At 37.5% G+C, this 25,292-nt stretch overlaps 2 protein-coding genes across 3 annotated transcripts in view; one reads left to right on the top strand and one right to left on the bottom strand.

Annotated features, from left to right (window-relative positions):
* The window catches only part of CPAP (centrosome assembly and centriole elongation protein), a 45,143-nt gene extending 19,854 nt beyond the window's left edge, over nucleotides 1-25,289 (bottom strand). For both annotated transcript variants that reach the window (XM_074860102.1, XM_074860103.1), the window contains exon 1: nucleotides 24,712-25,289. The gene's annotated coding sequence lies outside the window, so the exon portion shown is untranslated. The remainder of the gene's footprint in view (nucleotides 1-24,711) is intronic.
* Nucleotides 1,408-19,294, top strand: PARP4 (poly(ADP-ribose) polymerase family member 4; the record flags this gene model as incomplete). Its single annotated transcript, XM_074860791.1, is given in 17 exon segments — nucleotides 1,408-1,609; nucleotides 3,089-3,192; nucleotides 4,560-4,614; nucleotides 4,617-4,696; nucleotides 6,673-6,793; nucleotides 6,796-6,839; nucleotides 7,532-7,670; nucleotides 11,394-11,541; nucleotides 11,543-11,566; nucleotides 12,865-12,963; nucleotides 13,180-13,360; nucleotides 14,108-14,241; nucleotides 14,243-14,268; nucleotides 14,787-14,911; nucleotides 17,446-17,582; nucleotides 17,802-17,882; nucleotides 19,080-19,294. Coding segments are annotated over 17 exon segments (1,875 nt in total), but the record flags the coding sequence as incomplete, so codon positions are not given.
* Nucleotides 25,290-25,292: the final 3 nt, after the last annotated feature.

Raw genomic sequence — 25,292 nt, 5'->3', positions numbered from 1 at the left:
GGGGGGGGGGGGGGGGCGCAGCTGTCTGAGCAGGTGACTGTAAATGGTTTGGGAATTATCTAATATGATCTAACTTAATAGTGAAGGCATAATACCTTGTTACTTCTGCTCATTGAAAGTGACTTTTATTTCCTCTTTCCCATAGCTAGCAATTATGGCAAGCTCATAAATATTGTCATATTAGAGTGCTTACTTCCACCTTGGGGAGAAGGTAATGATGCATTGCATTATGATCTCAATTTTTTGGTTTCTCTTTATACAGATTTTTAATTTTGAGAAGACTATGATTAAGTGAGTTATTTTCTCCCTCTCACTCTTGTGTAACGTTTCCTAGTGTAACATTGGGTGAGTCACTTTACATTGTACTGTTATATATAGCTCCTATAGGGATTGTCATTTTACAAACAGCAAAAATTGTATATGTTCTCCTCAAGAGTCTGTAGTTTAAATTGTGTATAACATAAGGTGTTGACGTTGAAGGAAAAAGAAAGCAATGTGTGAAGAAAAAGAATATTGTAGGTGCATTATCATCTTGTTCAGAGCCCAGCAGTTTCCTGGTGACTCTGTCAATGCATGTCTCTTTAGGAGAGGAAGTAAGAATTGAAGAATAACATATTAAGGTCTAGCAAGAGTACTCCAAAGACGTGACATTTCTTTGTGCTGTAAATTCAGGATCTTCCAAGATGTGTTGACACACAAACTTCTGATCTTCAGATATAATTTGGGGGGAAAAAAGTCAAGGATGTTGCCTCATTAAAAACAATAAGCCTTAAAAAAAGCTTTGCTAAAAAAAATTTAATTATTGAAAACAGCAAATGAAGTAAGAGTTAATGCAGTACAAATATGTATTAATTGAAATCTGTATGTTGAATCATCTTTATAAATACAGTGGGAAGAGAGATATTTCAATACCTAGATTTTGTAAGCTCTAGGATACTGAGAACAGCTACCAAAGCATATTATGATCATTCAGCATTCTGCCCAGCTTCTTTTTTTTTTTTTTTTTTTAAACTCTTATCCCAGATAGCTTTGGGTTTGTACTATGTTGGCCACAGCAGAACTTGGCCCATTAATGGATCTCCTTTGTGCTGCTAAAAGCTCTACAGAACATTAGGCACCTGGTCACTTTCATATCTTCATAGTTACTGTAGAAAAGTGGAGACACTCTGAAGATATTTCAGTTAAGCTGAACTGTCACCTGAGAGAGTCCTGTTCTCTCTGCTGTCTGTGGATGAAGTGCAGAGGTACCGTGTTTCTAAATTGGATGTTTCAATTAAAATATGATTTTAAAAGGTTTTCTGTTTTTGAATATTTCCTCTGGACTCTAGGATTGTACCAGTATGTATTGCAAATAAACAGTATTTTTTTGTAGTTACATGTGCATAGCAACTGTAATTGTAACCTGTCTTTCAGAGTACACATGTTCTTGTGGATACTGCTGATGTTCTCAGCTGTCATGATCTAAAAAATACTCAGAAGTACCAGTTTCCTGTTTTATGTGCAGATTTCATTTTGAAATCAGTTGAAAAGGGGAAGCTTTTACAGATTGATGCTTAAAAGTTTAATAAATCACAAGAAGACACTTCTGACCAAAGGCCAGCCAGACAGGGTAGGTATATTTGAAACAGTTTATTCATCTATCAGTTACCTCAGAAAATAATGTTTTAGAAGATTAATGTTTAGAATCAGCTTTTAAGAAATCAGCAACCATGGAAACTGGCAATGGAGTTGATAAAAAAATTAGAATTTTTTGGAAAATATTAGTTCCATTCAGTGGAGTCTTTCCATTGATTTTTTTTTTTTTTTCTTTTAATGAAGCTTCAAATAAGACTTCAAGCTGGAAATGTGGATAAAATATGAAAAATAAAATAAAGCTACTCCAATGACGTGTCTTTATTTGACTCCACTGGAAAAAAAAATTACAGTAGCCTGAAAGTTTTTGTTCATTTCAACAGAATGCAGTGGGATTTCAGTGCCTTTGTAATAGGAAGTGTTGTGTTTTGAAGTCAAAGTTATGAGAAAATAAGATAGCTAGAGAACAGGTTAACATGGGCTAGACATATTACGCAACATAATTAAAATAGAAGAACTTCAAGCATTCCAATATGTAACATTGTTCAGGTGCAAACAGCTATAAATCTGTGTAAAAGGAAAAAAAACAAATGTTCATTTTAATGCTGTGAGACAAGCCAAAGAACATGAAAAAGAGATGAGAAAGATAATTCTATTTAATGTATACAGTCAGTTTTAATTGTCTTTTTTTCTTCCTAGAACTACGCTTTTTATTTTTTACTTTTGCATCTCTTGGATTTTGCTGGATGCTAGTCTTTAGTATTTTTAAACATAATTACTTCTGATGTAATACATTTTATTTTATGAATCTTATGTCGTGAGTCAGTACAATTTTCAGAACTATATATAAGAATAAGAATCAGGGCCGATACGTTTGTATGTTTGCTGTGTCATTGAGTCTGTTAGACAAATCTGGTTTTGCAGAGCAGAGGCCATGGGCATGCCTGGCTGAAGCTGGGTAGATCCATTCAGAAGCAATCTTAAGTAGTTTTAAGCTAAAAGTAAAATTGCATTCATATACTGTATCTATACAACTTTAAAAAAAAAAAAAAAAAGGCGGGGGGGGGTGGGTAAGCCAAACAAAGAGACAGAAAAGCTTGTCTTGAGGGCAGCCTAAACTCAGCATACAAGTTATATATGCACTGTGGTGTAGCACTTGCAGTCTGCCTCATTGTAACATTCGATTCAAGTTAAAGGGACTGTGTCAGGGATGAATTTTGAATAGTTCAATTGATAGAACATATTATTCCAGCACACATTTAGATGAACCTATCTCATCACTGTGAGGTTTGTATATGGAGCCCTGTGCTTGTTCTTCATGTCCCATGAACCCTCATGAAAGCACTCCCTTGCTGGCAGACTGTTAAATCACAATCTAGAGGCTAAGTGTGGATTGTCAGCTGTTAGAGCAGTGTCTGGTAAAATTGATACTTTCAGTCTCTATATAGTTTATTTGACTACCTTTTCAATTTACAGAATAATAACTCTTAGCTAATACTGCTGAAGAAATAAAAAGAAAAGTATGAGACTTGTATTGCAGACTTGAAGAGCCAGGATTTCCTGCTCAGAGAAACTTTTCCACCAGAAGCAGAATCTGTAGCTTCTACAAAATTGCAAAAGGCCTGCACAACTTGCATGTTTACACTTTTCTGTCCTTAATGATTTGTTTTAGCTTCCAATTTTCTGAATGTGGTAAACATCATCTAGATTACAGTGATACAGCCATACTTAAGGGAAACTGTTTATATGTAAATGTTTTAAACTTTTTTTTTGGGGGGGGGGGGGGGGGGGGGGATGTTGGGTGAATGTTCTCAGTACTTAAACATTAAAAGCAAATGTAGTTGTATTCTGAAGTGATACCTAAAAAGTGATGTGCTTATACAGCAAACAGAATTGTTGTGCGATGCATGACTTTGATTGTTGAATTATTCTGCCCACTATACAGATGTCACCGCACTGATGTAGATCATATTGCAATCGGTAACAGGACTCCCCCCAATGGCAACAGCAGTTGGATTCTGCTCTCTAAAGTACTCTTCAGACAATGTTTTACTGCTATTTAAAGCAGTTGTAGTGTGACAGAAATTTTTTCCCATTTGTGTTCTCACTGTACTTTATCTACCTCTCTCTTCCACCATGGTTAGCTTCTATTATAGGGCACAACTGGCACATCCATATCCAGCAATGTTGAAAGGCCCACATATGTCCTCCAGTGACTCAGAAGCTGTGTGTTTGATGCCATGTAAGCAAGTAATGTAGAATGTCCAAACTTGTGTGAGAATTGTTTCATGACATCAAGTTTAATGACAGCTTATGGAGTTGCAGAACAGTGAGAAAAAGCTCAAGTAAATGCTTTAACAATGTTCCTCAGAAGAACATGAGAGAATCTGTTTTCACAACTCTTTTTGATGTATGAATTGCACTGATTTTCATGGCCTCTCTATTCTCCTGTAGCTTTGCTGCTCCAGTTTCTTATTTTCACAGGAATAATGTCTTTCCCATCAGAGCTTTCTGAACTAGAGATCTAGTGTCCTCTGTTACAAAACACTGGCCATTTTGAACCATCTGTTCTTTTACCAGCTGTGCAAAAAAGGAAATGGCTGGGGTCTGCAGACTATTATGTCCATGTACCTGATAGTACAGATACCGTGTAAAGATGTACAGATATCAAATTCAGATAAAGGTAGTACAGGTATCGGGTACAGATAAAGATATCAAGCGGATTAACTTCTGTCTTCTCCAAGACTTTATGTCTCAGTTTTCAAGAGAGGTCATGGTCATCTGGCCTGCCATGCTCTCCACTTGAAAGAATTTATAAAAGCCAACCTTACCTTCAGTTCGATGGGACTGAAGAAATTACACTAAGCATGAGGGAGCATTGTGCAATTTTGTTTATGGGAATAGGAAAGTTTAATTATTTGTGTAAGAATTCACTGCCATGACTTGCATCTTTGTCTTTTCACAGAATTGTGTTTATTTTACTACAGTTACTTCTACAAGAAGCCATCCATTCAAGTGCTGTATGTCAGGAAGTTAGTGATTTTGTGAATTGATCTGGGCAGAAGCTATTGCCCACCTGGATGGTTTACTGCTTGAATCAGTAAACAACATAAGCCTAAATGATGTAAGTTAATTTTTGTTACGCTGTGAGGATGAGTATGTGAATGCTGTTAGGAGTAATTTTTTCCCAGCAAATACGTATGTTGTGTTTCAGATTGGTATTGGTAATTACACTTTTGATACTCCTGCACTTCAACAAATCCACACTTCAGAAATTTTTATCTCTTTTTATCTCAAAATTTGCTTTAGAATCATGACACTAAAAACATGCTGTATTCCCTAGGGCAGATGGCTGTCTTTTCCATTTTATAGCAATTTACACAATTTTTATGGGATGATTCCTTCCATGAGATAAGTCAAGTCATATAAGAGGACAGTCATAGAAGGCAGTGCCTAATAGCAGATTACTGTTTCCTGCCAGTATGTTTCAACCATACTTGTCAACCATTCTCTTGTAACAGAAAAATAGTTTTAATTATAGTCCCTGTCTGCATTATCAGATGACACATGTAATTAACACACAGCTACTCTTGAAAGCCTTTGGATATTACAGCTGTTATTAAGAGTAACTGCCTATCCATCCATTTATTAAGTCTGGCTCATTTAATCCCACTGTCCCACATACCTCAATTCTTTTGCTTTTCTCCCTAGACGTTTAAGAGGATAATGTTTATTCATGTAATTTAAGTTCATTTAACTTAACAAACAGCCAACAAAATGACTGTTTAAGACAAGAGTTTTGTTCACCTCTGTTATCACTGAAGGCAAAATTACCTGAAGATAATGTTGGTTTACATTGGAAGAGCTTTGCCAGTAAAAGGTCTACAATTCCGGAATGACTTTGCCCTAATCTTACTACATGAAACTCACTTTTGATGCTTTTCATTTGATGAATGGTAGAATATCCCTTTCATTTTTTGATGTAGAAGTAATACACATTTATGTGGGTTCTGGTGTGCATTACATAAATCATCAAAGACATAGGATATGCTGTTTGTAGTAAATGCTTTTTATGAGGTGCATTTGTTTGGGTATTAAGGTACGTAACATATTTCAGGTAGGTGAAATTTGATAAATAGTGTTCAGTCATTGGTAGCTTTTGCAAGAGCTGAACCATAGGCCTAAAAGATTCTGTATCTCAATGCATTGAACTCTAAGGATATGATAAACCTGTTTTCACTAGCTCTTCCCACTTACAATTAATTTGCAAGAGAAATAGCATTTGTATTGGAAAAAAAAAATCTGGATTTTTTGAAACACAATCATTACAAGTGGGTTGCTCTTCAGTTAGATTAACCCTCCATTTTTTTCCCCAGAGACATTTGAGAGACAGAGACCAGTCTTGGTTCAATACTGAACTGCAGTAAGGCATTGCTATGCATCCTCTAATGTCAGCATTTTACTAGCTGTTGCCTGTGGTTCATGTAAATTAAAAAGCATTTTGCCTTCTTCCTCCTGCCTTGAGAAGACAAAATAATATAGACTATTCTTTGAAAAATTTCCAATTGAGAAGAAATATACAGATACAAGCAAACCTATATCCTGTCTGTCTGGATAAACTGTCTAAAATTAATCATTACTTCATCTATAGGTTGCACTTCATAAATAGGAATTCTACTCTGCTTTATGTATTTTATGATGAACTGCTGCACTTAGACATTTAGTAAGAAATTTATTATCCTCTACTTTCTGTTATTTCATCAATGCATTGAAGCTGACAATATGAATCAAGATGTTAAGGAACATTATCTTTCAATCTGATTCATATTTTGCTTTAGTTCAGGGAGGTTATTTTACTGTTTCTTTAGCTCTGCTTGAGGTACTTTTCAGGTAGCCCAGTATAAGGGCAGAAAAATATCCAACTTCTAAATACTATTTTCATATCCTAGCTGCAAGAAAATATTTTGTGGATATTGGACTAATAAGCGTTAAAGTTCTATTTCACTGTAGAATTAAAGGATTCATTTTCAGTATTTATTGCTTTGTGCCCTTTCTGCAATTTTGCAATAGCTTTCAGTTTAATAATCTCTTCTTCTAAAGGTGAGCAAAGCAGAAGGTATTTTACTCCAAGTAAAGAATGCACTGGATGAGGAAGCTGGCGAGGTGGCACTACAAGGGATGATGATAGAATTCTACCAAGTTACACATCACAAAAGTGAAATAAAGTTTCCAAAAAGCTGTTATCTAGAAAACATGACCTGCGTCAGGTAACTTTTCCAGATTGCTAGTAAGCCCTGATCTGCATATCAGATTTGACATCTACATCAGTTTTGAACTGATGCTGAACTAGATAAACTGACAGGATACTTTGCACAGCTAGTCACAGGCTGTCAGTTTAAAAAAATAATTTATTGGAATCATGAATAGAGTAACACTCGTGGGGGGAATTCAGTGTTTCAAACAGGAAGCCCAGTTGCTGTCCAGATGGTGACAGGAGTTTCCATTGCAACCAGCATTGCAATGGCATCTTCAGCTGGATCAGATGAGAATCACAGAACTGTTGTTATATCCAGGTGACCCTAGGAACTACTCCAACATATATGTACTCAGTTCCTATTGATAATCTTAAACTATATACAAAATACGTCTAAGCTGTTTTAACTATATGCAAAGACTGTTCTGTGTACCCTTTGCGACAGATGCAGATAGAGTTTCTAGAGACTACTTAAAATTACGGATCTATGTGCAGCTTGATGTGTTGCTACATCTACAGCACAAACTGCTTGGGGGAGTTCTCTGGACTGCCTGGATTGTTAGTGCAATAAGTTAGTCGGCACATCTAAACAGATAACATCTTTCAGTTGGTCTAAGCACAGCTGGCCTGACTAGGGGAATCTCCAGGGTTCTTCCACATAGCTCCCCCTCAGCTCCTGTGTTACTTAGTTCCTTCATTTTTAAGCTGGCTAGGAGTTCAGTCAATCAGGAGTTCAGTTACTGTGTTGCAAGTCAGTCCGTTGTCCCATCTTTGCAGAAACTAGCTGGGAAATTCTCAGCCTGCCAAGGGGATTGCAGACAAGGTGTCCTGAGCGCGCACACGGGTGCAGCCCCTGCATGCAGCAGCAAGAGCTGACTGCTCTGTAAGGGCAGGTGGATGGGGCTGGGGGTGAAAGTGAGCAAGGCCAGGGCAGTTACACCACTGACAGCGACTCTAGTCCCACAGTACCCAAATAAGAAGAGCAGAGCAGGTGACAGTGACTGCTGGTGATAGTAGCCAGGGTGAGTCCAGACTGCCTCCTCTTTATGGCTTCTCTGGCAGGTCTGAGGCCAAACCAGGAACTCGAGTCCACCGAATCTGGATCAGAACCAGGGAGGTGGGATGCTGGATGCAGGCACGTTGGCAACATAGCTCAGCCAAGAGACCAAAGGCAAGACCTTAAGCTCACAGGCATCTCTTGAGCAAAGGAGAGGCAGGAATCTGCTGAGTCTTCTCACAGGTGTCAGCTGCACTGTCAAAACTGGCCCTGAGCCCAAGCAGCCAGGCCCTCTGGAGAGGCAAGAGGCAGTCAGAGCTCTGACAGCTACGTCACTCTTGTAACTATAGAGGAAACTCAGATTTCCTTCTTGTATTGCAATTATAATGCAAATTCCATAGATTCTGCCAAATATCCAGAAGTCAGTCTTCTGTAAATTACAAAATACAAAGGGGGAGAAGTAAAGGGAAAGAGGCTCCTTACTATTCTAAAAGAACAAATGTTAATAGTGCCTTTAACCTTGGAATTCTCTTGATAATTAAAACCTTCTGACATTTCTGATATCAAAAAATTACTGTCTCATAAAGCCTTCCCAGGGCTTATTGAGGTGTAACATTACAATCTTTTTGAAGTTAGATGTTCTTCTTTCTCCCAATCTGAGAAAATTACATGGGTACCTTGTGCTGCTGCCCTAGCTGAATAGTGGCCTTGCGGACAAAATAACTCTAGTTATCTTTCAATTGTGTGAAAAAGATGTCATTCTGGGAAGTTATTCAGCAGATTTGCCTATAATTCTATTTAATGTTCTTGACATTGGTTTCTAACTGGCCACCCTATCTTTCTGATTAATAACATTTAAAAATGGGTAAATATGGAGAAATTAAGGAGAAGATGGTTCTAGAAAATGGAATAATCAATGGTTAGATCATTAATACAGGGAAAAATGAAGTGGGCTTCAATTATACATACATAGTCACTCCAGGTTTGTTTTTACTGAGTGAATATGCTGTTAAGCAGCTACGGTCTAAACACACCTAGCAACTACTGGTTACTAAGAGGTTATACCCGAATATATACTGCTTGAGTGTGGAAGGAGCACTGTGCTTGGAACATGCAAACTTGTGTTTGTCTTCAGCGAAGTTCAGTAGTTGACTTTCACTTGACGTTTTGTCTAAAGTTTTAAGTCATTTACAATTAACAGAACAATAGTTTATGTGACTCAGTTCCACCTTACAGTTCTTTGTGACAGAAACAGTTGAGTAAAGTTTTGGGGAATTTGCTGTTACCTGAACCCACAGGACTACAATTTGTGGGTAGCAGTTATCTATGTTAAGGTCTGTATATTAATTCATAAACTAATTGTAAGGACAGGATTTTCCCACAAAACTATGACTCTACTCTTATACAATAGCTAAGCGTAATGATATTGCAAGAATTGGAGCATATTTATTCCCTTTCAGCCTCTGCATTTGCAATCTTAGTTTTTAATCTAAAAACAATTTTAAAAAAAAAACCCTCAGCTGGTTCGGGGTTCATTAAAGGTTCTTAAAAAAAACAACCATCAAGCAAAACAATGCAAAAAAGAAACCCTTCATATAAAAAAGTTCATATAGCAACTTCATAAATTAGGATGTAATATATCTCTAATCCTCAACAAAAGAAACCACACAGTTTGAGTAAAATGTTCGAAATTACAAGAGGCTAGGTCCTATTTACCAATATTATTTTATCATTTAGGAACTCAAAACTTGACTGAAGTTCATTGAATCTTGAAAGCATAAAGGTTTGATTTGTAAACAGGGCTTCATGCTTTTACTTTCCAGGGACTACCTAGTTTCAGTATCTAAATCTAAAATTGTGATCCTTAAGTCCTTTTCTCAGTTGCTTTATAAATCCAGAGGTTCCTCGCTGTGTGACAGTTAGGAATCCTAGAATCCTAAAATTATCTTCTGGATATTTCATAGGGTATCGCTATCTTTACACCATTAAGCAACTCAGTCCTTACTCTGTCATCTGAGGAGGTATATTCCGAGCAGCAGACTGCTTAAGCAGAGGGCAGGTGGTGAGCACACTGTCCTCAACTCAGACCTTTACACAGTAGCTAAGTAGAGCATTCAGCTGGTGAGCATAAAGGTAAGAGGTAGAGGAAGAATCTGAATCTTTTGTGTAATCACAAGAAGGTAAGGACGTGAATCTTGGTGACATCTCTGTATGTAAAATGCATAAATCTTGCTGGAGGTGGAATTGCAACCCAAGTTTTCCTCCTCTCAAGTGTCTTTCTTAATTGGGAGTTACTACCTCCGGATAGCCTGAACTGTGATGCTAAGATGTTTGTAGTTCAGCCAAGACAGCAAGGTCTCTGAGTATTCTCAGTAAAAGAATCTTTAGTATAAGATTGTTGTGGATGAAAGTATTAACATGGTAATGATTAAGCAGCACATCAAGATTTATTAATGACTAGCAGCACTTAATTATTAACCACTTTAAAGATTTAAAAAATAATTCAGTAAAATATGATTAAAATAGTGATTTAACTACAGATTCAAAGATGACAAGATTCACGCTAACTTACTATATGGTACCTTATACATATATACATACATACATGCACATTCACAAACCCAAGACATACAAACACACAGACAGACAAAAGTATTTGGATCCAGTGGAGTAAGTATGTACCCACACTCATGAAAATAACTGTGTATACCCAAACACATCGGTAAGCAGAGAGAGAGTGGGTGAAAGAGAAGCTAGCTCAAAGTTAAAATTTCCCTCCAGTTTAGAGTAAATACTCACGATGCACTGGCATTCCTCAACGGCTGACAATTGAGACTAGAGCAGGTCAACTTCGCCCTGGCCTTCCATTGGCTCTATCAGTGGCCGGACGGTACCTCGAGGAGTTGATGCCTCAGAGGGGTCCCAGTTTAGGGGAGATGCTGGTCACTGGCCCACTGCAGTCCAGGAGAGCTCAAAAGGTCTCACCTGGGGTCACAATTTATAGGGTCCAAGACAATTGACCTTTGTCAGATACTTATCACTCCGGCCTAGGTCTTCTCCCAGTTGCCAAGAACTTGACACTTGTGCAAGTCTGTTATTGCTGTCCCTCCACCACATTCCAGATACAGATATACTGGACTGTTAGGAGGTGATGGGCTGTTATAACGCTTCCCAAGTGATATTGAGGGCGGGGCCAGGCTCCTCAAAGGGCACCTTAACGCTCTGTTTGCTGCCATTAGCAGTACTTACCTCCCCAGGTTGGTATGTGGCCCAGGAGGCAGGGAGGAGGGTTTTTATGTCACATCTTTGAATTTAGATCCCAAAATGTGATATCATTTTATATGACTTTAAGCATGAAAGCACATTTTTGATTTCTCCCAAATGTCTAAATAGGTCTTGAACTTAGTCATTAAGTTTTTGATATCTCTGGTGATTGTTCTCTTATGCTATTTTTTTTAATAATTGTCACCCAAATTGCCAGCAAAAAAAATTAAAGTTGAACATTATGTTGAGATTTAGAATAAGAATTAATCTTTTAGCAGTGTAGTGATCTTAAATGCACTTTCTAAGTCATGAGATCTCAAAGATTATTTCAAATTTCTTGCAGTGACTGTCCAGTGAGAATTTTACAAGTGTATCGGGTTAGCAGAGTAAGTTAAACAGCAGAATTTCTGAGTAGTCTTGGAAACATTCGATCCTTATTCCATGTATCATGTGTGCAACTTCATGGGAATTCTTTCCAGGTAAATATTTACATTCCCTTTTTGTGGCACTGAATCAGGCTTAACTGTATTCTTAAATATATTTAAGACTTTAAAATATTTTTTTTATGAAGTTCTTTTGCATTACATTTAATCTGTTTTTTACTGTTAACATTTATATGAACTTCCATATACTTATGTGGACCTCTGGAAGGAAAATTAATCTTTTGTAATGATAAATTTGATTACTCTCTAGGTAAATTAGACTTGAGATGCAGCTATTTGGATATGATGATGATGAGTGTGGTTTAAATCCAGATGAAAGATGACAAAATGGAGAGAGTAAGAGAGCAATGGCTGTGTGGAAAATTTATTCTGGTTTAGAAATGAATTGCATTGACAATGTCTTCCTTCCACTTATCTACATTATTTCCCCACAACTACTGTATTTGGTATATTTTTAGATTACCCTAATTTTCTGGAATAACAGAATATTTAGTTCTGTGACTAAATACCATGGATTCACTCAGACATGGTAATAATTCTAAAATAATATAACCTCTAGTAACCTGATATATTTAAATCCTCATCATAGCATATATGCAGTGAATACCAGCCACTGAAAATTTGACGATGTTTTAAAAAACGTATCTGATATATAACAACGTCAGAATTAAAATACCTCGAAAGTCATATTAACATCTGTTTTCCTTATACTGCAGATTTTAATTGTAAGTTACAAAACTATTGAACTTATTTAAATATTGTGTCTTTTTACATTCTTTATATAGAAAATGTTTTCTGTGGGCACCAATCAGTATGTCTCATATCAATCATTATGTCTCACAAGCAGTCTAAGGATGGTATCTTTACACTAATAGGTTTGCAAATCAAACATTGGAAAAATTTCCAAGTATCCATTCCCCAGGATTCCACCTTTAAAACTCATACTTTTTTTTTTTTGATACAAAAATTTTGTAGTTTTTCAAATTAAATATGGTGCAGTTGCTAGAAACTGTAGAACTGCTCATCTAATAACCAAAAAATGATTTCGAATGTTTGACAATGAATCTGGAAAATGTATTGTTTTTCTGCTAAATGAAGAAAAGCTAACAGTGTTTATTGGTTATGTAATCAGTGTCTTGGTGATTAATATGACTTTGGGATTTATTTTTTTATTAATAGACTTTCTTTTCTTTGAGTGTCTATGAATGGTTTCTGTAAAGTGTACTTCATTTTAATCCTCTGTGGTTCATAATTGCACAACATGTGTTAGCCCACATGCTATATGCAAAACTATTTTGTACTTCATTCATTGTGTGATCATTTTTTTTCTCTAGAGGACTCCTAATGCCAAAAGTGATTGTTGAAGATCATGACCTAGGAAGGACTGACATTGGGAATCTGGGCAGTGGCAGTTACTTCAGTGATTCTGTTAGGTTTGAGTAACAACAGTATCTCTTTACTTTATCCTTCATGTATTCTTTTTATTTTTTAAATTAAGCTGATATAATGCTTAATACTTTTAAGGTAGTTTAATTGCAAAGTTTATTCCTGTCCATCTGTTCAGAAGTACTTGTGTATCCTTAAATTCCTATGATGTTTACATTAATATAAATTTTAATAAAATGTATATGATCTTTCTTTACATATAGCACTAGTAAATATTCTTCACCCAGTGAAACAGATGGAACCCAGCTCCTGGCAGTTTGTGGTGTGGCACCTGAATCCTGCTTACATTTGAGTGAAAGAGATTATTCATTAAATAATGCATCATCAGGTTATGATAGTGTGCATGGAGTCCATAAAACAGCAGACATCTCCTCAGACTTTGAGGTACTGATCCTGCAGAATCGGGCACTTGAAGTTTTGGATTTATTATACCACTGATACATAACAGAATGAATGTAGCCTGCATTTCAGTTCAGACTAAATCACTAGACAGTAATGCATAAAATCACTTTTGTCTGGCTTGCAGCCTGTAAGTGCACATAAAACTTCTAAGCCTCTAAATTGCTATTTGTAAAGAATTCTTGCAAGAAAATCATGCTTAATTTTAAGATGTAAATGTTGTATTTTGTTATAACTGAATCATCACATAAATATCTGGTCTGTGATATTTAAATTGTTATTTGTAATCAATGCTACTTTGTATGGAGTAAGAAATCACTACCATGGAAGGTTCATTGTTTTGTAAATGAATCCAGCTGATAAAAATCCCTGTCCTTATAGGTTGGTACTCTGAGGCAGGGATGATATCTCTAGTGGCACACTAACAGATAACACTAACAATGGCTGTCTAGATATCCACCAGTTTTTTACTTTTTTTGTTCTTAAATATTTTGAGGAATGATTGTGCTTTACAGAGAATAGGAAATGTAAAGAGTGTAGAGAATACGAAGAAGATAGATGCAAGTGGTGGCAATACAGAGAGGTTAGGGGAGTGAAAATAAAAGCTGTCAGATCCTATTATTTTTCAAAAGTGATGTGTCTTTTCGGTTCACCTCTTAATCAGTTTACATTTTTTTAGATATTATCTACAACTTCGGTTTTATTGTAAATACCTTTCCTTGTTTCTACCAGGATGATTAATTTGTTGTGTATAAAACCTGACAGGTTAAAATTAGATATGTTGTTAAATTTTGTCTTGCTGAAGATCAAATAAAACCATGTCAGCCTGCAATTGGGGTGGAACTGGAGCAAGGTAACAATGAGCCAGTCGTGATGTCATTTACAGCATGAAAGTAAGAAATGTTTTCTGTTTATACATTGACTTGCTTGCAGAGTTTCCTAAATACTTATCAGAACCCTTTTTAGAGTACTTGTATAAAGATAACATAATAAAAAATAATTTGTAGTTTACTTGCAGATGTTACCAAATTAGTGATTACCATGTGACATCTGTGTAGCATCTGTTTAACAGATTTCCGATAGGCATAATTACCAACAGCAGTTGCAACTCCTCCTGTCACAGTGTGTTTCAAGAGAAGCAAAGGAAGCACTTTTGCATAAATCATCAGATGGTCTTTAAATAATTAAAATGCAAGGTTCTAAACAAAGACCTTGTAAGACCTTAAAGAAATACCATGATCCCTCAGATAGACAGCCTACAGCTCAGCAATACAACACAAGTAACTGAGTGTTACTTCTGTGTTCTGAATTGCATAAACATGGGCTGTTAATACAGGATTAGTTTTGATCATCCTTCCCAAATGTATATTTCAAAAATATCTCTTTAATCTTTTGTAAACTCTTTGTTTAGGTTATACATTATCAAATGCAAATCTTTCAAATCCTGTAAAAAGTGGTCTTCAGGACAGATTGGGAAATCCTGCCCCTCTGGAAGGTGTTTATATCAAGGCAAGGATAATCGACTTTGTAGCACAGGTAGAGAGTGCTATTTATTGTCTTTTTCTACAACTCTGCCCCAAAAAATTAATCCGTTTGTTAAATAGTGTTTCAGTCAAAATGCTACTTAGTGTTTAGTTAATTGCAGAAAAAAAGGCAATTCAGTCTCTGAATGAAGGAAAGTCCTGAAACTGAGTGGAAACAGTTTTTATTCTTAGAGATGTATAGTCAAACAAATGCCAAAAGCTCTTTGGCTAGTGAAAGGCTTGGCTTTATTTTTAAGTCTGTTTTATGCCTTTGTGTAATCAAGTCACCATTGTAGAGAAACTTTCTGCAGCAGTGTACACATTCTGCTCCCCTTAAAAGACCGTCTTGGCAATCTGTTTGCATGCTGAATTATAAACCAGTGAGAAATACCTAGGATGATTAAAGGCTTCTGGAAATATATTTGTGTTTTGGTTCTGGCTTTGGTTAGACAACCTAAATTAGCTGTCACAAATAAAATACCAATCAGTACAGAAGAACTTGCTATTCTAACATGAAAATTAGCTAATAAAAGTTACCCAGACAGGCTAAAGTAAAGACCAGCTTGGTTTTTAGTACATATGCCCTAAGAACACATTCTGTGACGTAACGGGTCTTTTCCAGTTCTGGGGCATAATTCCACAATCTTCTCCTCCTTCAACTGCATCCTGCCTGGAGCAGTCTCGATCATGCTAAAGCTGTGGCTTCACCGAGTTCTGTCACATGTGTGTGTCTGCACAAGAAACCATATTCAGGGGTTTTCAGTGCCGAAATAGCTTCATAAAAGCAAGTAATGTTTTTTGTATGTTGTTGCTAAAGCCTTAAAAAAGAAAGCAGGGGAAAACAGGAGAGAAAAGGATTTGAAAGAATTGTTGACAGATAAGTCTGTGCTTACGCTTTTCTGACACTCACAACTGTTCTCTGATCAGTCTGATTCCTTTGAAGAACTGTTCTTCTCATGAGGGATTGTTGTGGGGGGCATGGTTTGGTTTGGGTTTTTGTCTGGTTTCCTATGGAATGTATTAATATCCAGTGATATCTGTTCTGTAACCTGGAAGGAACTAAAGAATTGATGCCTCAAACATTCATTAACACAGAAAACATCAAGGACAAATTGTGGTCTTTGTGATTAGTCTAATGAATGAATTATCTGTCTAGGGAAGCACAGTGTATGGAAGGGTGCACGGCTCTGCTCCCTTGCAGTTTTATAGCCAAATTCCTTAGATAAGCCTCAAAGGGAGGAGATGTAGACTGTGAAACCATGTGTTTGGGTTAATGCCCGCACCTTAATTTACAACTATAGCGTTGAAGAAGAGCTAAAAGACTGATAAAAGAGATAAACAGCCAACACCAGATGGAGCTTATGACTGCCCAAGGAACAAAAAATGAGGGAAAGGTAAAGGTGGTAGAGGGAGATCGTGACCACTGGCTCAATTGGACAAAAGGGTTAATGCACGCCATTCGTCCTCAGGAAGTGCAGAACCCGTGCTCCACCTTCTTCCAGTCTCTCATGCAAATGAGTTCATGGAATACCTGCCTCTCTTTGTGTAGTATGCTAATCAGCTGATAAAATGAACTTAAAAGGCTACAGAAAACTCTTGCTCTGTGTGTAGCCACCACCCAAGATCACCAAACCTGAGACAACACTGGATCCTTGGGTGGTGACCCAGATTTCTTTGACTCTTTCTCTCCTTTCTTTTTGTTTTCTTTCTTTTCTTTCTTATAGATTTATAAGACACCACATTGCTTATTATCCTTTTCCAAGTTTAAGCCATTTCTACCACAAGTAAAACATTTTAACTGGTCATTTGGTGTTGTTTCACCTTAATTTAACCCGAAGGGATTTATGACTCTGGGCTCCCAGTCCAGGTTGTATCCATCAAAGCAGAAAACAGTGTATAAGGCTGAGGTACAGAGCACAACCCAGAAATGATCAGATGACAAGGGACAATAAGAATGGCAGCAGAGGGGAATGAGGAATTGCTAGAGTTTTGTTATGACACACAGGAAGTAAACAGAAGAGTAGATGTGAGAAGAAAGTCAGATGCAATCTGCTACCGCAGAGACAGAAATTCTATCATTAGAAGATGGATACTTTACTTGTAGAAGTAACATAGGCTTTTCCAAACATCCCTTTTAGTACTGCATAAAAATAAACCAATTTTTTGTGGAGGTTTACTCTTCCTTCTTGTTTAGTCCTTACTGGCTTGAAACTATTACAGACATATTGCAGTGGTGACTTGTAGGCAATAGCATGAGAGTTCCAGTTCTGCCAGTATGTCAACCTTTAGAAGGTCATGTTTTACTCTTCTGGAAGAGATTTGATTAATGATTTAGAGATTAAAAATTCTATGGCTCCTTGCATGTTTCTGGAAGTATCTATTTGTCAAGCACTGATGAATGTTATACTTTCATTTCTAAGGTATAAATAGATGTTCCAGTTCTGGCATGCCTATTGACACGTGGTGCAAAGCAGTTCAGTTGTTACACTTATTGATGTTTTAATCACATTTTAACACTACAGTTACACAAAAAATTAGTCATTTCAGGTAGTAATGTTTCAGACCTACACCAATCAAAACAGTAAACCAATTGAAGCTAAATATGTCTTTCCTTCAGATGATAAAGCTGCTGTTTGTGGATTTGAAGCTTTTATCAATGGAAAACATGTCATTGGAGAGGTAAAATGTTATTGTACTTTGCCTTTGATGTAGCTCCTTCAGTCTCAAGATTTGAAAGCACTTAATTAGTAATGAAGATGTGCAATGCTAATTTTGGTTTCTCTCATGTCCTTTGTTATTACCACTTGACTGGATTTCAAGGTAGTCATGTCATTTAAGACAGTATCGGTTAAGTTTTCTATCTACAGAGATGAAAGTACTTATTTTGGAACAATCTTTCATGGGTTAAAGAAAGAAGCATATAAGGAGTATTGGAAAGCTGTCAGTCAGGGTGATGGAGCTTATCTAATGGACCAGGATGCACCAGTATGTAGAATGTTGTGGTTTGGTACTGATACAGAGAAATTATTACTTAAGACTTATTTACTTATAGAAAACTGCTTAGCAACTTATTTACTTATAGCAAGTTATAGTATAACTTATAGTATTTTTTAATATTGCTAAGAATCCTGCTTGCCCAGACTGTTCTGTGGAATTTCACCAAGGACTACTGTGTCCATCAAAACAAAGCAGTTTACTGTGAAAATCTACCAAGAACTGCAGTGTTCAGCAAAATACCATGTTTTTGTCCTTGAGGAACAGGTGTGCTCTAACTAGTTGGGCCTCGGTAATGAGTAACGATAGCCATAAACAGATGGTAGAAGTTTCATTGGTTCCCTTAAATAAGATAGGATGAGTAAACTGGCTGAAAAACTTTTTTGTTGTTCAAGAAATTGGCCAAAAGAATCTGTGCATGCTCCGGGGAAAAAACAAGGTGAGAAAGACTACGAGCCTTCCTCCCAAAGACCCCGAAGACGCCCCCCAGGAGGCAACGCGCAGGTGCAAAGAGAACATAAACTGCTGACACCAGCCTTTTGCACTAACCCAGCCTTGCTCATGCATATGTATGTTTGTGTTATGTGATCCCATGAATATGTATATCCACACTCTGTAAGTTTTTGGTAAAATGTGCTGTTGGTGTGCAAGCTTTGTGGAGAAATCCCCTTGCACCCCGGCTGGAGTAAACATACCTGCTTTATAACTCTATTTCGAGTTGTAAAGTCTTTTTTCTGCGAATCAATTCCTACTTGAAAATTTTGCAGTTGTCCAATTACAGACTCTTTGCTGAATCATGTCTTTCTTGGGAAACACCTTTTTAATAGCACTTATTTGGACCATACATACAATAATTTTTAAAAACAACCATTGTTTTTTTAAACATGTGCTATGGGTTACATAAGACAGATATTTCCCTTTCAGGTGATTTGCTTTTTTATGTAAAAGATTGATTTATTTTGTTACTATTGATCAGTTTTTGCCAGAAATTAAGGAATTATCGAAAGTTTGACATTTCATATCATAGTCCCATTTTTCCTTACATTTCACCAAAAGCAAATAGTCATTTCTGTGTTAGCATTTGGTTTCAATGTGCCTAAACACCAATTAAATTATTGTTTTGGAAAACTTAGGCTTTAATGATGTCACTAAAGCTAGTTTGTGTTTTGTGGTTTTGGGGTTTTTTATGATATTTTTGTAGTAAGTGTTGGAAACTTATCTCCAAATTCTACTGTCATGATCAAAATCACCTATATCACTGAACTGAGTTTTCAGCATGGTTGTATGACCTTTTGTATGTCTGCTTCTGTGTCACCATGGCAACAGGACAAAGCATTAAATGAAAACATGCAGATTTGTTAAAATACAATCTTAGAATAGCATCTTCTTGTTTTGAAGCAAAAGTTCTGTGCCTAGGGGACTGAAAGGGCTCAAACAAATCAATTTCTGACAATCCTTGATTAAGACTAAACTGTGATGCATGAAAGCTTTGCTTGCGTTTTGCTTTGTTTGTTTCCCAAGGACTCCTTAACTGTTTCCCTAGAGCTCTTTGTCTGTTTTAGACAAGAGTAAAATGCTCCCTATGTAAATCACTGATAGCAGACTCAAAGCCTTCAGTGTCCACTTGGGCAACTCCTAGAATGAGCAAACTAAGATAAGGCGAACTCGAACAAAAGGACACAGAGATCCTATCTAGGGAGGATGATTTTGCGGATTTAGGAAGAAGGCACCTGGACTTCACTTCACAGCGCATGCTCTGGAAAGAAGGTCAACTTAGCGAACACTGTGAAGAAGACTACTTACTTCTTCCCTCGACTGCCGAAGACCCTCACTCTATTTTTACTACACTTGCTCAGACTGTGTAAATGAATCCCGTGAACTCATTATCATAAGACACCCCTTTCCAGGAAATCTAATGAATATGTATGATTTGCGTGTATGTAAACTGATGTCCCTTGCTAGTTCTTGGGAGTCCTTATGGTGGAGAATCCCCAGGGTGACCCCAGCGCTGCTAAGAATACCTGCTTAACAGTAAAAAAAACTTTACAGTTCAGTCAATTTCTTTGTTTCAGGACACTTCAGTAAGTTTATAAGTGTCTTTTGTTTAGAAGATAATTGTAACCATTCTTGTCATAAAGCAACATGAACACAAACTTAGGAATGCTGTGATTGGTAGAAAGCCTCTATCTCAGGATATATTTGCTCCTGCAGGACTTAGAAAGTTAACTTGAGTTGGCACATGTTAGATTTCATATTCTGAGATATCTGCTGTTTCTGTGCTGCTGTTCTTCCTTTGGCTTGCAAAGACACTGTATTATCTCCATCATGAAGCAGCAGCTGAGCATCTGCTGAACACTCTGCTATTATCTTTCTCTGCTTCAGGGACAAGGTTGCTCATCCATTTCTTTGGATGCTGGCGATGGCTCTGGAATTCTCCAGGTAGGAGGGGAGGTCAGCTCCTGTTTAAAAGCTGGCAAAGAGCCAGAGATGGTCCACGAGTGTTCTAGTCCCTCTGAGATAGTATTGCTGTATCGTAGGTCTGACTGGTCAACAAGTATGCCTTCTGCTTCAGAGCTCTGTCATACCAAGTTCTGAAGTTCACTGTGTCCTTGGGAGAGAAACATGCCCAAATTCATCGAAATTTTAGCTGCTGTGATGCTCAGATTAAGAAAGCTATGTGATTAAATGAAGAGAGTTCCATGCAATCCCAGCTTAGTGATACAAGAGAAAGGAGCTCCAAGGCAATAAAAGTGTCAGGAATGACATACAAATATTTCATAACTGGTGCAGTTAATTTTTTTTTGCTTTGTAGGATACAATAAAAAAGGCTTCTGTTAAACAAGTAAAACCAAACCACAGAAAAAGTAAGTTGCTTTCATTAGTATTGTTATCTGCTTTATTTTATCAATGCCTTAAATGATTAAGTTAAAACATTTAAATTTCATGTTTTTCTATTTGTATGGAATATTTGATGGTAAGTTGCATTATCAAGATACTAGTTTAATTTCACTTTTCATTCTAATCTGTTGTTATCCTTAGATAGGGGAGTAACTTTCTTCACTAAATACTTCCTTTTGTTTCAGAAACATTTCTGTTACTAAGGATTATATATAAATTCCCAAGTCACAAAACTTAATGAGACCATGATCTTAATTTTTTTCAATATCACTGCACTTAATATTTTAGCCTTATATTTTTATTACATGATATTTTAGACTAATATTTTTAAACAATTAAATGGCATTAGGACAATTGATGTTTTAAAGTGATACTGAGTACGTTGCAGAAAGTACCTTTTCTGTTGTCAAGAAAGCATTTACATAGTAATACCACTTCCCTTTTCTTAGGCCCAAATGGAAAAGAAAAGCTACTGCAGTTGATGTGCTGCTCTTCTTGTGCTACAGTTCATATGCTGCACAAAGGAATTGAAAGAGATAGTTTTCAAAACACTGATGAAACTGTATGATTCATCTAATTCAAGGTGTGTTTTTAAATAAAATCTTATAATTCAATGTAGTAATATAAACCTCAACATACAGAAGATTAATTTCATTATGGAGAGTCAATGACTATACTACAGGATATGGCTGTAGAAAAGGGAATGGAAGGTATTAATCATACTGGTGGCACATGGTTTCTTTTAAGAGGAATTCTTTTAAGAAGCAATACTTTGCAAAGTATGATACAAAAATTGAGAAGTATAGAAAGTAGTAAAATATATTTTATACTTCTTACTAGAATCATTGAATAATTTAGGTTGGATATTACCTCTGGAGGTTATCCCTTCCTTAAAGCAGGGCCAACTCAGATGTTGGGTAAATTCTTCAGGATCTTGCCCAGATGAGTTTTAAATATCTTTAAGGATGGAGATTTGTCACCTTCAACTTTAAGGACAACAGTTTTCAGTGTTTAGTATCACTTATTTTAGAAATTAGGAAAAAAATTCTGTTGGACTTTTCCTTCCTGTAACTTGTGCCTGTTGGCCTACACCCTTTTTTAGAATTATATTTATGGCTTGGTGTTCTTCACAAGCATACACCATAAAATATTCTGGGCAAGACTCTTGAAATTATTAGAGCAGATGATTCTTCACAGCACAACTTCCACCCTTTCCTTTAGCTGTGGGGAATGCTGGCGCTGGCTTATTCTGAACCCTGACCCCCTCACTTCTGTACGTCCCAGTGCTCTGCATCTGGAAAATCTCTTTCTTTGGCGGTGAAGTTAACAATTATCTACTGACAAGTTTTTTGGTATAGAAGAAAGGTCTTAAAAGAAGCATGAAGGAATAGGCCTTCAGTGAATCTGGATTGCCCCAGCCACCAGCAGATTCCTTGTGCCAAAATGGGAAGCTTTAAATACTTCATACTTTACAGGGCATGTAGGAACAGGATAAAGAAGCAGTCAGGAGAGCCCTGGAAATCTCCCTCCCTCTTTTGAAACTCCTTAACAGAGGGAAAAATTGGTCGTATAATTTTGGCTACTCTCATCAGGAATACAATAAAGCTGCATTGACTGCTGGATCAAAGCAATTCTAACATATGTGAATATACAAAGGAGAAGTCAAGTTTGCCTGTATGAAATGCATAGTACTTCACTGCAGTGATTGGAATAGTGCAAATAAGTGCAAGTAATAATTATGAGTCTACATACTTCCCATGTGGAAGATTCTAAAAAGACAGGGTGGCTCAGATGATGATGTTTTCTGCATCATGATATTTTATGCAGGCTCTATCATCGTACTATAGAAAATTTTCTTTCAAATAATTGTTGTCAGAATAAATTATTTTCTTCTTGCTCCTTTGGTGGATTTACAAGATTTTATTATAATAAAACTTCATTTCTATACCCAGTGGTGCCCACTGGGCTTTTGAGTTGATCAGGAAAGCAATAGAGTGGGTAAGAAAAGTTGAGAGGCAATTTCCAGCTATTTGCTATTGACTTGAACTTGGAAAAGACTGGGATTCTGCTACCAAGAAGATATTGGGTATCAGATTTATCTAACATCAATTATCTTTCTACTTAAAATATTTAATCACATAATTGTTTAAGATAATAGCAGAGTTAGCTTTCCTTGCAGTTTTACATTAAATGTTTAAATTGAGGATCTCTGATCTTACATTATTGCTGAATAATAATTCTCATAGTCACAGACTTAAAGGTATGAAAATAAAGGGTCTTATAGTTCGTAAGTCTTGATTTTACATATATGCAGTATTTTACTTACTTGTAACTGTTAAAAATACCTTAATATTTCATTTTTTTATATGAATCTATTTGGTTCATTGCACATTATAAAGTACTTTTATAATATCTTTGTTTTGATTTCTCCTGAAATCTTATGTACTTCTTTAATGTTATGGTAAAGAAAGCATAATGTAGTAATTCAGTTAAATGGCAGAAGATGTTCTGACAGATACAAGAATGTGATAAAGAACTAATAAATATCTTCATAACAGTGTTTTCAATTGGATGGTTTGGTAATTCTTACAGCGTGACACTGAAATTCAAAGAGCGTAAGTTATTTTTCTCCTGCACTGCTTTTCTTGTCAGTCATAAGACAATTATGAATACATAGGTCAGTTTTGTTAGGAGGAATGAGCTCTCTTTTTTAATCCTGTTAGTCTGTATTCTGATTTTATTCTGACAAAAACCTAACAGATTAGTTTTATTTTGTACAGGACCAAATACTGAAGCCTAGTAACAAAAACCAGACTAGAAGTGATTTAATTTAATGGGCTTTTCACGGGTGTTTGAATGAACACATTACCTCTTCTAAATTAAGGAGCTGCACAGAATCGCACTTTGGTACTTTGTGATCCAAGGAAATGTAGTTAAGAGACTTAGTACAAGCTCAAGTGTGTACAGAACGTACTCTACACTTCCTTGTCAACCACCGAAAATACACAGAAGCTTGAGGTTCCACAGCCACCATAGGTGATGTGTTACACTGCCCTAGTAAACAGAGAATGCTCCCTAGCAGCAATAGGGAAGTGTTGTAGGAGGCTACTAAGGAAAACTGTGGAATCTTTTATAGATGTTTCCATGAGGATTTAAGCAAACATCTGCAAAGGATGGAGTAGATACACTTTATCTTGTGGAGGAGGTTGCTAAGAGGGATATCCTGAGGTCCTCCTGTTTCTAAGGTGCTCTGAATTCTTGTTTTCACGTCTGTAAGATACTGGCTCTTTCTAGTAAAAATACAAAGGAAAGATTTGTACTACCCTTTCTATTTGAGACGAGCTAGGATCTGGGTTTCTTAAGAACCAGAAAGACTCCTTAATGTAAACAAGGATAAACTAACTTCTAAACCTGCTGTGAAGTCTTTGTATGGTCAATTGCTGCAACTAGAGCTACCTTAGAAAGTAAGTGCTTGCAAAAATACGATTTTTTTTTCCTTTCGCTACAGTTAATTATTCAAATTGTTTTTTCAGTGTTGTAACAATACATCCCACACAGGTATGTACGGAAAGTATACATTTACGCTAAAGCCTGAGTTTCATTGGTGTGCATTCTTCAAGGAACTGTTTCTGAGATACAATCTATTAACTGTGGCTCTAGCAGACATTTGAATATGCACATAGGGTGTGGTTTATTTGCTTTTTCTTACACGATCGCCTTTTTTTCTCCTGCTTATTACATAAAGAAAGCTGTGGTTGCCTATAGGCGATTATTTTAACATGCAACATACTATGAAAGCTAAAAGGATTCTTTTTCCTAGTGAGAACCCCCATTCCCCAGCAGGCCCTCATCCGGAGATGCCCGTGTACATCTTTCTGGCGCGTTTCCCCAAAACCTCACCCAGCCGAGGGCAAGGAATACCTTTGTACCGGGATCTTCACCACGCTCTGTCTCTGCCAGGCCCACCCGGGCACCGTGTCTCCTGGCAGAAAGGTCAACAGCGTGAACGTGTCCTCGGGTGCCTCCAGCCACCGCTGACCGCCTCCCTTCTCCGGAGAAACCTTACGCGGGGGCTCGGCCACGCTTTCGAGGAAGGAGCCCCCGGGCCAGCGCGCAGGCAGGCAGCTCCAGCCGTCACGCGGCGCTCGCCCCTCGCCCACAGGACCGAGGCCCCCGGCAGCCGTAGTGCCGAGACCCGCGACGGCGGGCGGGCGGAACGGCACCGGGGCTCCCCGCTCCCGCCGCCCGGCTCCGCGGCAGGCATCGGGTTGCAGGAGAGCCCCTTCCGGGGCGAGCGGAGACGCCGCTTTCGCAGGGCAGGGCGGCCCCGCCGGGAGCCCGCGGCCACCGGCGAGAGGCCAGGCCAGGCCGGGCCGGGCCTCCCTGTCTGGACCCCGGCGGGGCCTCCGGCGGCCGCCCCCGCCCATTGGCTGCCGCGGGCCGCCGCGCGGAGGGCACTGAGGCCTCCGGGCTCGGGGCCCCGCCCCTGTGCGTCATGGGCT

Source organism: Strix uralensis, chromosome 2 (genome assembly GCF_047716275.1).
Source record: "Strix uralensis isolate ZFMK-TIS-50842 chromosome 2, bStrUra1, whole genome shotgun sequence".
NCBI lineage: Eukaryota > Metazoa > Chordata > Aves > Strigiformes > Strigidae > Strix > Strix uralensis.
Note: the sequence above shows the minus strand (reverse complement) of the source record. Positions and strands in the feature narration are given on the sequence as shown.